This window comes from Trichoplax adhaerens, genomic scaffold (assembly GCF_000150275.1).
Source record: "Trichoplax adhaerens TRIADscaffold_3 genomic scaffold, whole genome shotgun sequence".
NCBI classification, from domain to species: Eukaryota; Metazoa; Placozoa; class Uniplacotomia; order Trichoplacea; family Trichoplacidae; genus Trichoplax; species Trichoplax adhaerens.
This window is the reverse complement of record NW_002060945.1, coordinates 418,229-430,207: the sequence shown is the minus strand read 5'-3', so window position 1 is coordinate 430,207 and position 11,979 is coordinate 418,229. Positions and strand designations below refer to the sequence as shown.

Sequence of the window (11,979 nt, the reverse complement as noted above, 5' to 3'; positions counted from 1 at the left end):
CATTATAGTAGTAGTAGTTGCCCGATAGATCAATGCACCGTAAGCGAAGGAAGCATTAAAGCAGCATTTTAGTTTTATTGCTATTTCGATACTACTATCCCTAGCCATCATTTGGCAATAATCATTAAGCAGTTAAGCAATTATCGTACAATTAGAAAACGTGCATGAACTCAGAGTGACAAAGGCATTTTGAACAGCGGCATCTTGAAATATTGAATAAATTTAATGACTAAATGGGCGTATATGAAAGAATGAAATTATGCCATACAATCGATCTTTCCTGTAGATTGTTTTATGCACTGAAGGCCCCTTAAGAATAAAATTATAATATCTAATTCGTAGATTTTTAATGTAGGCGGTTAGATAGTTTTATTCTGATAAAGGTGGATAATCCTTAGCCACTTACAGACGGATTTAATCCATCTAATTAAGGAAAGGTTTACGAGAAATTAAAATTCTTAATGTAAAATTTTAAGACATTTTATCATACTTTAACTTATACTTAAAAGAATGTTTAAGAATGAGTTTGCATTTGGAAAGACCTCACTTCTCAGGCGATTTAAATCTTATTATTGCCTGAAATATACAAGTTCAATAACTCTGAAGCTTTTATATATGTCTATCCACTTACTACGCCACCTACTTTACTTTTATTGAAGCTTTAGTAGTGGGCCAAAAAGAGGAACTTACAAGCATTTTGACTCAAGAGTCGATCCTAATCAAGCCTACCGATATGGTAATATGCAAAAATGTTCAAGCTACATTACTCTTTAGCAACCTTCAGGCCAAATACAAATATTTATGATCCTGTAATAGGATCTATTTTACCTCCAATATCATAATTACTCTTACCTGACAGGTGTAGAAAATAAGGCTGCAAGGTTGAAGAAAGGCAACGGATATTTTGAATGCTTGTAAACTTAATTTAATTGAGAGAAATCCTGAATTTTTTATTACTTATTCTTTAACATTAGTATTTTATATGCAACACACCGTATCACATTCAGTATCTTCCTATGATTGGCATTGCCGTAATACAAGAATGATCATAGTTTAAAACATTGGATTAATCAGGAAGGTTTCTTTATAGTTATAGTAGTTCTATTATACTTCTATGCTCTCGTATATATATTTGCACGTAAGTAGAAGCGATTACATGAAATGCATAAATAGCTAAACAAGATCGGAAGCTATGGAGTTAAACCGATTTTAGGTATCGAAACCTATATAAGCGGCAGCTTCGTTGACTATAAATTAGATTGTGAATTTCTAGAAAGTTTGAAGGTTTCACGGTGTTAAACTCTATCTGCCTAGGAATACCAACTGACTAGTATTCCAAGTAACAGTAGTGTGCTGTAGGTTAGAAAGCACTCCTTCAACCCTTGTTGCAAGTTAGGGCTATTACTAGCTCTTAACATATATACTCATATATACCCGTACATAATTGTACATAAGTAAAAGTGATTACATAAAATACGTAAATAACTAACCAAGTTCTAATGCTATAGACTTAATCGATCTATCCTACGAAAGTAATTCTGTATTTAGCCCTTTACTATTATTAAATAATGTTATACTATCGTAAGATGACAGTTCTTCAGTTAGATATCTTGTAACAGTGATCCTTCAAATACAAATAATTATAATCGTTAAAAGATTTCGCAGGCATACGTGTATATATACGGTACTCGTTCATACTGTAAATCGAATATGCTCAACAATAAATTATTTATGTCTAATAATTGCAAACATTAGATCTTAGTTCTTTATATACTTTTCGTACACTAGCTTACGCGTATAGTCTTACAGCTGGCTTGTTAGTGTATTGGTATTCAATTGTTACGGTGTTATCTCACCATTTGAATAGATTTACGTAATCTTAGCTAATATGGTAGAACTGATGATAACTTGATGTTGTTGTTTACTAATTATTGTCGATATATGACCATGTTATGTTAAATGGATTGTTTGACAGTATCGGCAATATGTAATAATGGTTACTATGACTTAATAGAATAATCTCATACTATCTCTTAGTCGAAATCATGTGTAATGTGGTATCGAAGTTGTTTTTGTTATTGGTATGTTCGATTATCATCGAGCCTTATAAAAGCGAATGCGCTGCGCAAAAGGCTCTAGTTGTTGTAGTTCTCCGGTTTATAAGTCGTCTTTACGTAAATAAAAGGGCGTTTAAGTCATAAGTTTGCTTAAGGACTTTTATCTTGCGTTTCCTTGCCACAAACAATTCCGGTTTGTGACATCAATGTAGACGTAAAGCCTCTTATTTACAACCAGCTGACGTACGGTAATCTATATTCATTTCGAGTAGTATTTGGGAGACATAGTTATTCCATTTCTTGCCTAAATCAAAAGACCTGCATCATGTAATAACAAATTTAATAATTTATAGATGAACTACAATGATAATGTGGCCAATTTATGAAATAAATTTTAATTATTAAGTTTGCGGATATAATCGCACTAGAATATAATCGTTGCGATATAAAACCCCCCCGTACTATCATGTTTTCAGAAATACCTACGAATTCTAGTTCTAATAGCTGATAATGTTCTGCAAATATAGCCTGAGATAAGAACAATTTTTTATAGAATTGTATACAAATATAGTTCCGCTACAACATAAACTACCGACGTGCAGTTGTAGACTCAAGAATCTTTATAATTTGAATTGATGATTTAAGCACTATATACTCTAACTCTAATATACTGTATTTATATCCAAATAAATATATCCAACTTATAAAATTATTTCTTAAAACACAGATGATATAGTTATACTAGAACATAATTCTACAATACATAACCTTCCTACAGTAACGACTTCGGCAAATAATTTACAGCTGTGATTCTAGTCAGTGAAAATTTCTTGATGTATGACATAAAATATATTATTGTAAATACAATCAGAAAGAAGGATTCACGATTTCGACATGAATATTTTGTACGCTTACTTCAAGCCTTCGTGAAGACTTACGGAAATATGTGATTTCATTTCCTTCACAATAACGTTTCCTTCTCCCTTTTACTATTCTAATAAAAGGAAAATTAAAATCTTTGACAAATTTCTTCCTTAGATGCGTATAAAAAAAACATCGCCTGCAAAGATGAGTTTCCGTATTGACAGTAAATATGTCTAATTAGAAGTCTGCTTTAGTTATATTGACTTACACTTTAGGTAAATCAACTGTAGAATATGGCATAACTGGAGGCTATTGCAATTAACTGTATTCTAGTCAAAGTAGAAGTAACTTATGCATGCCTATGCTATTCATTCCAAGATTTCTGATGGAACTACTGTTATGTTCTCTCCACATCGCTGTCATAATTAGTTACTTCTATTGGTGTAATAAAAATAATGAATTATGCAACCATATAGCTTTGAAAACTAAATGTAAGAAATTACTAAGAATTATTTATCCAATCTGCATTGGTACTACTTTATTAGTAAATGTTACGACGTATACATATCTATGTAGCAAAATAACCCAGAAATAACGGCATATTTATGAGATATAACGAGGAAAAAATCAAATCTGTGCTTATGTAAACTTATAAATGTCTGTATATAATAATAGATAATGACCCGTATGGTAGAATTATATAACAGGCATATTAATTAAATTTCCAACAGATACCATACTATCATTTTGGTAATTGTAACGAAACTTAGTATTGTGATTGTAGACTTTTAGCCATGTTAGTAAGATGTACGGAAGCGTAACTTTCTATATTTATCTTAAGACGTATTTGGTAGCTCGCTTCTATGGACTGTAATGATAGATTCTATGCTATAGTACAGATGACTATATATAGTAAGGCGCTGAGTTGCTATTAAGGTTAGTGGTAAAAATGGAAGTGTAATTCATATAGTAGGATATGCTTAGCTTACCGTACTTTGACTGCTAAGAATAATGTCTACGGAAATACTGTAGTTATTTCCATATCGGATTAATGATGATCCGCTGTAAAATGTTTGTCACTAATAATAATTTGACTATGTGCAAATTAAGGTAGAATGTTGCTGTGCTAATTGTGGCTGCGACTGCTACCAAATGAATATAAGCTGGCAATTTTAGTCTACAACTTTGGAATTTTCGTGATTAGATTTTATCGTAGTAATTTAAACTGATTCAAGTAAAGTAGAATTCTCTTTCGAAATGCAATATTTGCACTCGTACATGATCTAGTCGTAATGATAGATCTATTGGATTCAGTTGGTTACTAACATTACCCATTGTTATTACTAATTTTATATTTTATTGATTACTTATAATGCTTAATTATCAAAGCATGATCCGCTTCTTATGGTTGTGTTAGTCTCTTATTTTGAAATTGCTATTAAACCCTTTTAAAATTCCGTCTACTATAGATTTCGAAGAATTTTTCTACGTCATAATTTGTTCTGGTTATGAATCTTTTTATTTAACCGCTTATGTACAAATTTTTAGTACTAGGTGTACACTATAGAGAGTCTGCATTATAATTACTTTAATAAAATTAGATTAACATGTTTAATATTAAGAGCATTTGATAATATAATTACTAAAAATCTCGAAGCTACTTTTGATCTAGGTAGTAGACTTAATAAGAAACCTTGAAATTATCCTGGAATATAGCATTGATGCTTTTAAAATTGTATATATACAAGACAACACAACTTGTGTAAGTTATAATATTAACTTATCAAGCATAATTATTGAAAACGATTCAATATTACACAGACAAAGTGCTTTATATAAAAACGGTGATGAATAAAGAATTTCTCAAAGTAATATTATGGCTATTAGGTCTTAAAAGGGGATTAAAACTAAATTATTTTCGTTATATCTGACTTCCAACGTGTAGTGTATAATTTTAGTTTATTGCCAATCAAAGAGATGACTACAGAAAGATAAAAGTAATTACTGTGTGTCAGTAATCAGTTGATGATGATCAATGGTAAATTGGTACGAATAGAGTGAAAAAATGTTGATTTACAACTAAATATTTACATCTAAATATAAGTTACTAAATATGCAACTGCAAGATGATAGAGTAATAAAGTTTACAATTCAATCTATAGTATCATCATAAGGAAATCAGTCGAAGGTATACGTTTCTGATCCATCTGGTAACAATGTAAGACAACTTATGAATGTTGACTTTGATACTATTTTTCTACTAGATACAATTTACTGTGGTACAAAATCTGAGGGCTTCATTTAATTTCTACTGTTTAAAGATGATGTATCTAAAGTGATAAACTCAAGATCAAGCCAGAAATTGTGTATAAAAAATAATCATATTGATTTGCACTTGCAAGAGACAGTTTACCTTAGTGTGGGATTTGAGGACTCAATTTAATTTCTAAAGCTTAAAAATATGTTTAAAGTTTTTTAAAACTCAGGATCAATCAGAAATTAAATATACGAGCATAATAATTATATTGATTTGGACTTATAACATAATCGAAAATTACTAGTATTACATAAATTTTGAAGAATTCAGTGCAATTACTAAAGCTATAGAAAAACCTTTCTAAAATGACTTCTAGACGTGCTTGTATAGAGCAATAATGGCTGCATAGAAGTAATCAATTGATTATATACTGTGAGTCCCTCACTCAATATTCGTACGCTTAATCTAGTAAATAGACGTTTAAAATTTACTAAAACCGATTTTTAAGGACAAAAATAAAAAATTCGAATTACTAACAATCGAAAATACGACATTTGTCCTAGTGACCAACTACAAAGATTAACCTTCAAGCAGTATACTTAGATAATAATAATGACTTTCAGTAAAGTGAATACTGAAGGCTTAAACTAATTCTGAAAGAGTTAATATGAATTGCATAAATATTTTAGGATACTATACTATTGCCTAATTCTATATTGATACGTTTACCTAAAATTATTTGATGAAAAAATATTTCAAAGTCTTTTGTTTTTCCTTTATGCAGAACGTTGACAATTCTAGATAAAAAGGAAGAAAATTTTAATTTTAATTAGGCTTACCTACACCTATTTATAAGATTATGAATTAATTATAATACTAGGATATTCATGTGGAAAAAAAGATTATTCATAACATCTTATAGGCCTTGACGAGAAATTACTTCCTTGTAATAAATGAAATAATTTACTTAATCATTTATTAAGGCAAAGATGTTAATATGTATAGAACGGTTAGAAGTATTAATGACCTCTAATAATTGAAAATTTTGTTACCAGTTACCCTAACTGAATACCAAATATATTGTAAGTTGCTATGCTAGTGAAAACGATAAGGAAGGGGTTATTATCGATTAATTATAAACAATTTAGAACGCTGTTATGCCTATGGAACATATTTAATTTCATTTTTATCGTCAAAGGTCAATGTTACCAATGACATTGATCATAACATCATTTTAGAACGTATATTTATCACATTGAATAGACCTTTGATGCTCAAGTATTATAATGATCATTAAAATGATATTAGCTATTATAACAACTTTATTGGCTAATGTATTTTTCTATGCTACTTTTTGATTGATTCCTGGCATTATTGATGAAAGAATCGACTTTTGTTTAACAAAAAATAAGGTTGCATTGTGAATTATGTAGACAGAACAGAAAAAAATACGCCCAACCAATGATAGCCAGAGTCAATAGTGGTTACAATTTAAATGGTTGCTGTCTGTACATAAAAAGTTTACTTATTCTACCGTTCCCATGGGCTTTATTGTAATATCAAGGTAAAGTGCTTGCCAGACTTATTTTCGTTTTTCAATTCCATTGTCCTAATCGTTACGAATTTTTAATCTTATTACATAACACTAAATGTGAATATATGCTTCACGTTATTTTATTATTCTAGTGCTATGCTAAATTAATGAAATACATCGGTATGATTTGATAAAAATTAATTATCAAGTTCTTTTCTTATTTTCTAATGCGACAGAGTATACGTATATGATTCATCTCAATATCAATTTATTACCTTACATTTTATTTAAGGCCTAACTTATCGCAAAGACTTTTCTATTTACCAAAAAAGAGAAAGGAATGACAAGAGATAGAAGAAATAAAAGATAGTCTAGCTTTCTTCCTTCTATCTATTTTTGATGCCATTTTAAAGGTAAGATGTCAAAATTTACATGAAAAGTAATCATAATATCTTTGGAGGTGAAGAAGTTGAAAACTTTAAAATATTGTAAAATTATCTCATTTCGTTATGTCAAAAACTTCACACAGAAATATAGTGGTAATTAAAAGTATTATTTCTCTCTCTAATGAATCGAAAATGTAAAGAAATATGATGTGGCGTTTCATCTATTCAATGTACTTGTACCTTTATAAGACAACTGACAAAAAAGAATAATCAAATTTAAAGCATTGAATCGTAATTTGTTCTTGTTCTCTTTTCTCTTAGACTAATTACCCTGTGTTAAATGGAAGATAGTATATTGTGTCTAAAACTTGCGGATCTTCAGTATTCTTAAATCAGAAATTGTCTATAATCATTGTATATTTGTAGTTTATACTACAATTTTGATCATACGTTATAATTACAAAAAACTTCGTGCCAAGATAATAGAAAGAAGAATATACAAGTGAATATACGTAAACATGTATCGATATGTATGGTAGCTGAAAATTTGCCGCCTTCATTCTGTTTACGGTTCATTGATGATAAAGAAAGATGAAGATAGCAATTTGCAACTTTTGAATTAATCTATAAAATCCTATTATTAGTCTAAATTTAAAAAACTTGTGAAAAAGAAAAGGCTTCAGTTCAATTTCGTCCTGGATACCTCATTATAAAAGTCGAATTAACTTTCGTAATAATCGAAGACTGCGAACATACCTCGTTATAAAGATCGAATTAACTTTCACAATATTCTAAAACTGCAATCTACTTTCTAGTTGTGGTAACGATATCGAAGGCGTCATTTCATCGTTCTGTACCGAGTGATTTGTAAGATTTTTCCTACCAGTATATCATTACTAGTGTTATACGTTGTTGCCATAAATATAATCAATTGGTACCGAAGTTAGTAATATACAGACTAATTTAAAATAGAAAAAAATTCAGATAAATTTATAAGACTATTACCGCTGAGATAATATCGCAATACGTTTATTAACTTATAAAAAATGTCTACTCCTGCATTAAATGCTAACAATACCTCTTCTCATAGCAATAGCAATAGCAATAATAATAATAATGACGGATTTTCGGAGCTTGGTAAAGTAATAGAAGACCAATATGTTTGGGGTTTTATTTGCGTGGTTATGATTCTATCCAATTTATTTCTCATATTTCTCATTTATTGGTATCGTAAATGTAGAACTAACCCTAATATTATCATTGGCAGTATGTCCTTTAATGCAATCTTACTTGCAGCCTTTTACATATTTCCCCGTTTTGTATTATCTCCCAGTAGCGTTGACGTTATCTTTTGCCAAATTTGTGTAACCTTAGGTTTGGCATTTATTATCAATTCCAATCTGCATTTATTTCTTATTAGTCTAGATCAATATATTTATATTTCTCATCCATTTCTATACAACCGTATCGTTAATAAAACACGCGTAGTTCTTTATCTGGTAGTGATATGGATACTTAGTATACTGTTTTCATTTCTACCATACTTTATTTGGCGGCCTATAAATCGCGATTACTGTATAACTGTAGATCCTAACAAAATGCAATATGAAAGCATATATTACTTGGTTTATTTTATTGTACTTTATTTCGTTCCATGTGGAGGAATGATTTTATTTTACGGTAGAATTTATTGTCTCGCTCATCATCATGCCAAACTATTAACCACCTATGATCAATGCAAGCAATGGATACAAAATGTTCGAGCTGCAAAGACACTATCTATTCTGGTTGGAATTTATATCGCATGTTGGACACCATTTGTTACGATATTTCTTGTTGTACGCTATAAAGTACCTCCTAACTGGACATTAGAGGAAATTATGAAAGTTATCAAGATCTTGCGTTACATTGCATTCAGTAATCCTGCTATTAATGCTTTCCTCTATGGCTACTTTAATCAAGTACTACGCCAGCATACAGTCCAAACAATAAAAAATCAACTATGCTGTGAGACGAAATATTCAAGTAATAATCAATATCCAAACTCTGGTAGTTTTCCAACGATTCCAAAAACGCTGAATAATAACAAAATTCGAAATTGTAAACTTGGATACAATGTAGATACAAAATTATTTCAAAAAGATCATACTTATCCCGAACAATTCTATTTCAAGTCAACTCGTTTTTAATCATCAAGCTCAGTCTAAATATCACCTTCGGTTTCTTAAATTAATGAGCTATTGTTTGTATCAGTTCAAAATAACTGAAAAAAAGAAAATAGCTACCAATGTACATGCGTTTTTTCTTCATTCCTAATCCAGTACGAATATGATCTTAAAATAGCGATTAAACTACATTTTAATTTATTTATTTCATACAAATACCAAATCGCAAGCAGTATTTAACAATCCAGATTCAAATAAGACAAATGATTTATGACGATTAATATGAAAGTTCAATATACTACTTTCATTTAAAATACAATTTAATTTATATAATTAACTGTGTCCCCTTATACAACATAGATATAAGCAGTTTGTGCTCTATTGACTCATATTGCTTATACGAATTAATTTGCTTGTATAATATAAATGGAGTCCTATAACACAATCTTGAAGCTATCACAGTTTAAAGCTGTAATATATTCTAAATTACTGGCATATATGTTTATGTACGATATACATATCTGGGCACTTTAATGCTATAGCATTAACTTATGCTTGAGTGACCAAGGTTATATTTATGATCGTATTAACCAAACTACTTACAATTAATTCTACCTAATAGGAGCTATTCTATGTAGGAACTGCTTTGTAGCTTCTATCTGCTGTTCAATTGTGTTTTAAGAATACGATTAATTGCAAAATATATCTAATTGCAAGAAGTAATTTATATCGAATAATATTTTCTTGCAAACTAACGCAATATTGAGCAATAATGATAGAAACTAGATATTCGATGTACGAGATAGCTAGTGTAAGTTTCAAACTGATCGATATCGAATTTAAAAATACTCATTCTTCCATATCAAATGAAAATTACGTACCAAACTGTGAAATTTTAAAATTTACTTATATTAAAACGATAAATTAAATGATTTCTCTTCAATGCATCATTTAAGATTAGATGGCTTTTACTAAATGATATCTATACTGTAAACACAACTGACTCAAAATCCAAAGATACATCAAAAATGATTAAGACCTACACACTGTTCAATTTCCAACACTATTAATTCTACAATAAGCACCAATCCTACTGTCGAAATTATATATACATTTGTCGCTGTATGTTTTAGGTATTTCTTACATCAAATAATTAATAACGTTGATTGCTGCTATAGCCTCTAGGTAAGGCGATTGGTTTCAAACTGCCTTTGTCCTAAGATCATCGATTTTGTCAACTATAGCTTGATCTCCCCACAAATAGCGTCAAGATTTAATCACAATTACAATTTATTTATGCTTTCGAATTTCCTAATTACTTTCAGTATTAATATATTTTAGCTGACTGATTTGAATTCGCAATAAGCATACTGATACATTTTGCAATTTAAAAACTTTACCATTTTCCGTAATTGTTTTATCAAGCTGGATAATATTATAAATTATATTATAAAGCATCTTTTTTTCTTTAATTTTCGAAATCAGAAAAGATTAGCTCAGAAATCACATTTTATAGATAAATTGATGTCTTTATACTATTCATCCAAAGTAACAACGGTGCTTAGAATGTAAATAAATTATTAACCAAAGTCCGCTGCATATACTGCTAGAAATGATTTTAACCTATATATATGTTCAATTTTTACCTTACTAAAACTGATTACCAACTAATTATTTTAATCTAACGGTGGCAAAATGCTTCAAAATATCATGATAGACTAATAAATTATTCTTTGAACTTCTGTATTAAGGAGACCAGTATATATTTATTCATTTACAATAATATGCAGTAAATTTTTTCAATTCTACATTAACGAAATATTTCGTATATGTGCACATTCGAGTAGTATAAGTATTTGTATGATTTTATTACTGTACTTATTTATATAGTAGGCCTAGCATCGTTTATTGTGTTGGTATTCGCTACATTTATTTCGTATCTACGTAGAGCTAAATATACAAAGGAGCTCTGATTCAGGCAGAAAGATATTGTAAAAAAAGATTCATTCTCACGTATCTCGTAATTGTGCTAGAATTAGATTGTGATCATGGCATCTAATACCTGGTCTTTTAAAAATCAATAGTATCTACTTATATGACAGTGATGTCGCTAGCTGATACTGAATGGTGTTTCCTTGATAATTGAACACTGCAGCAAAATGAGACAGTTATTAATTATTATCAACTCTGGTCATAATAATAGAGAAATGTTTTGCTGTATCAGTGTGCATAATGTAGTTTCTAAGAGTTTCATAGTGATATTGGGAGGATGGACTTTGATCCAGTACTGGTAATTAATTAGTTATTACTCTAATAATTATAGCAGGTATATCTGTTAGCTAAAAGTTATCTCCTTACAGATAATTAATAAGATAAGCAAATTTCGCCGATGTAAGTTTAAATTCTCAATGTAAATTGGCATGTTCAGTCATGTTTTCGATTACAGTATTCGATAGGCTTTTTCTAGATAGTGTTCGGATACTTATAAATTTACCAGTGTATCGACGTTTATTATTTACATGAGTAGATATCATAGACCTGAGATGCGTGATTATTTTCGTCATGTCATGCACTTTGGTCTATTCGTTATTGCAGTCCTTGAAAGCTTAGTTCATGATGCATTGTAGATTAAAGTTGATTAAGTAATCATTCCGATAAAAATGATACTATATGAATAAGCCAAAATTCTTAAGGGACAACGTCGTATACAAATGAA

The 11,979-nt window shown here is 29.7% G+C and overlaps 1 protein-coding gene across 1 annotated transcript; it reads left to right on the top strand.

Annotated features, from left to right (window-relative positions):
- Window positions 1-8,144: 8,144 nt before the first annotated feature.
- Window positions 8,145-9,287, top strand: TRIADDRAFT_54041 (uncharacterized protein; the record flags this gene model as incomplete). The annotated part of the gene is made up of 2 exons (XM_002110742.1): window positions 8,145-8,364; window positions 8,686-9,287. 2 exons carry the CDS (start codon window positions 8,145-8,147, stop codon window positions 9,285-9,287), a joined length of 822 nt encoding a protein of 273 aa, XP_002110778.1.
- Between the last annotated feature and the right edge of the window lie 2,692 nt (window positions 9,288-11,979).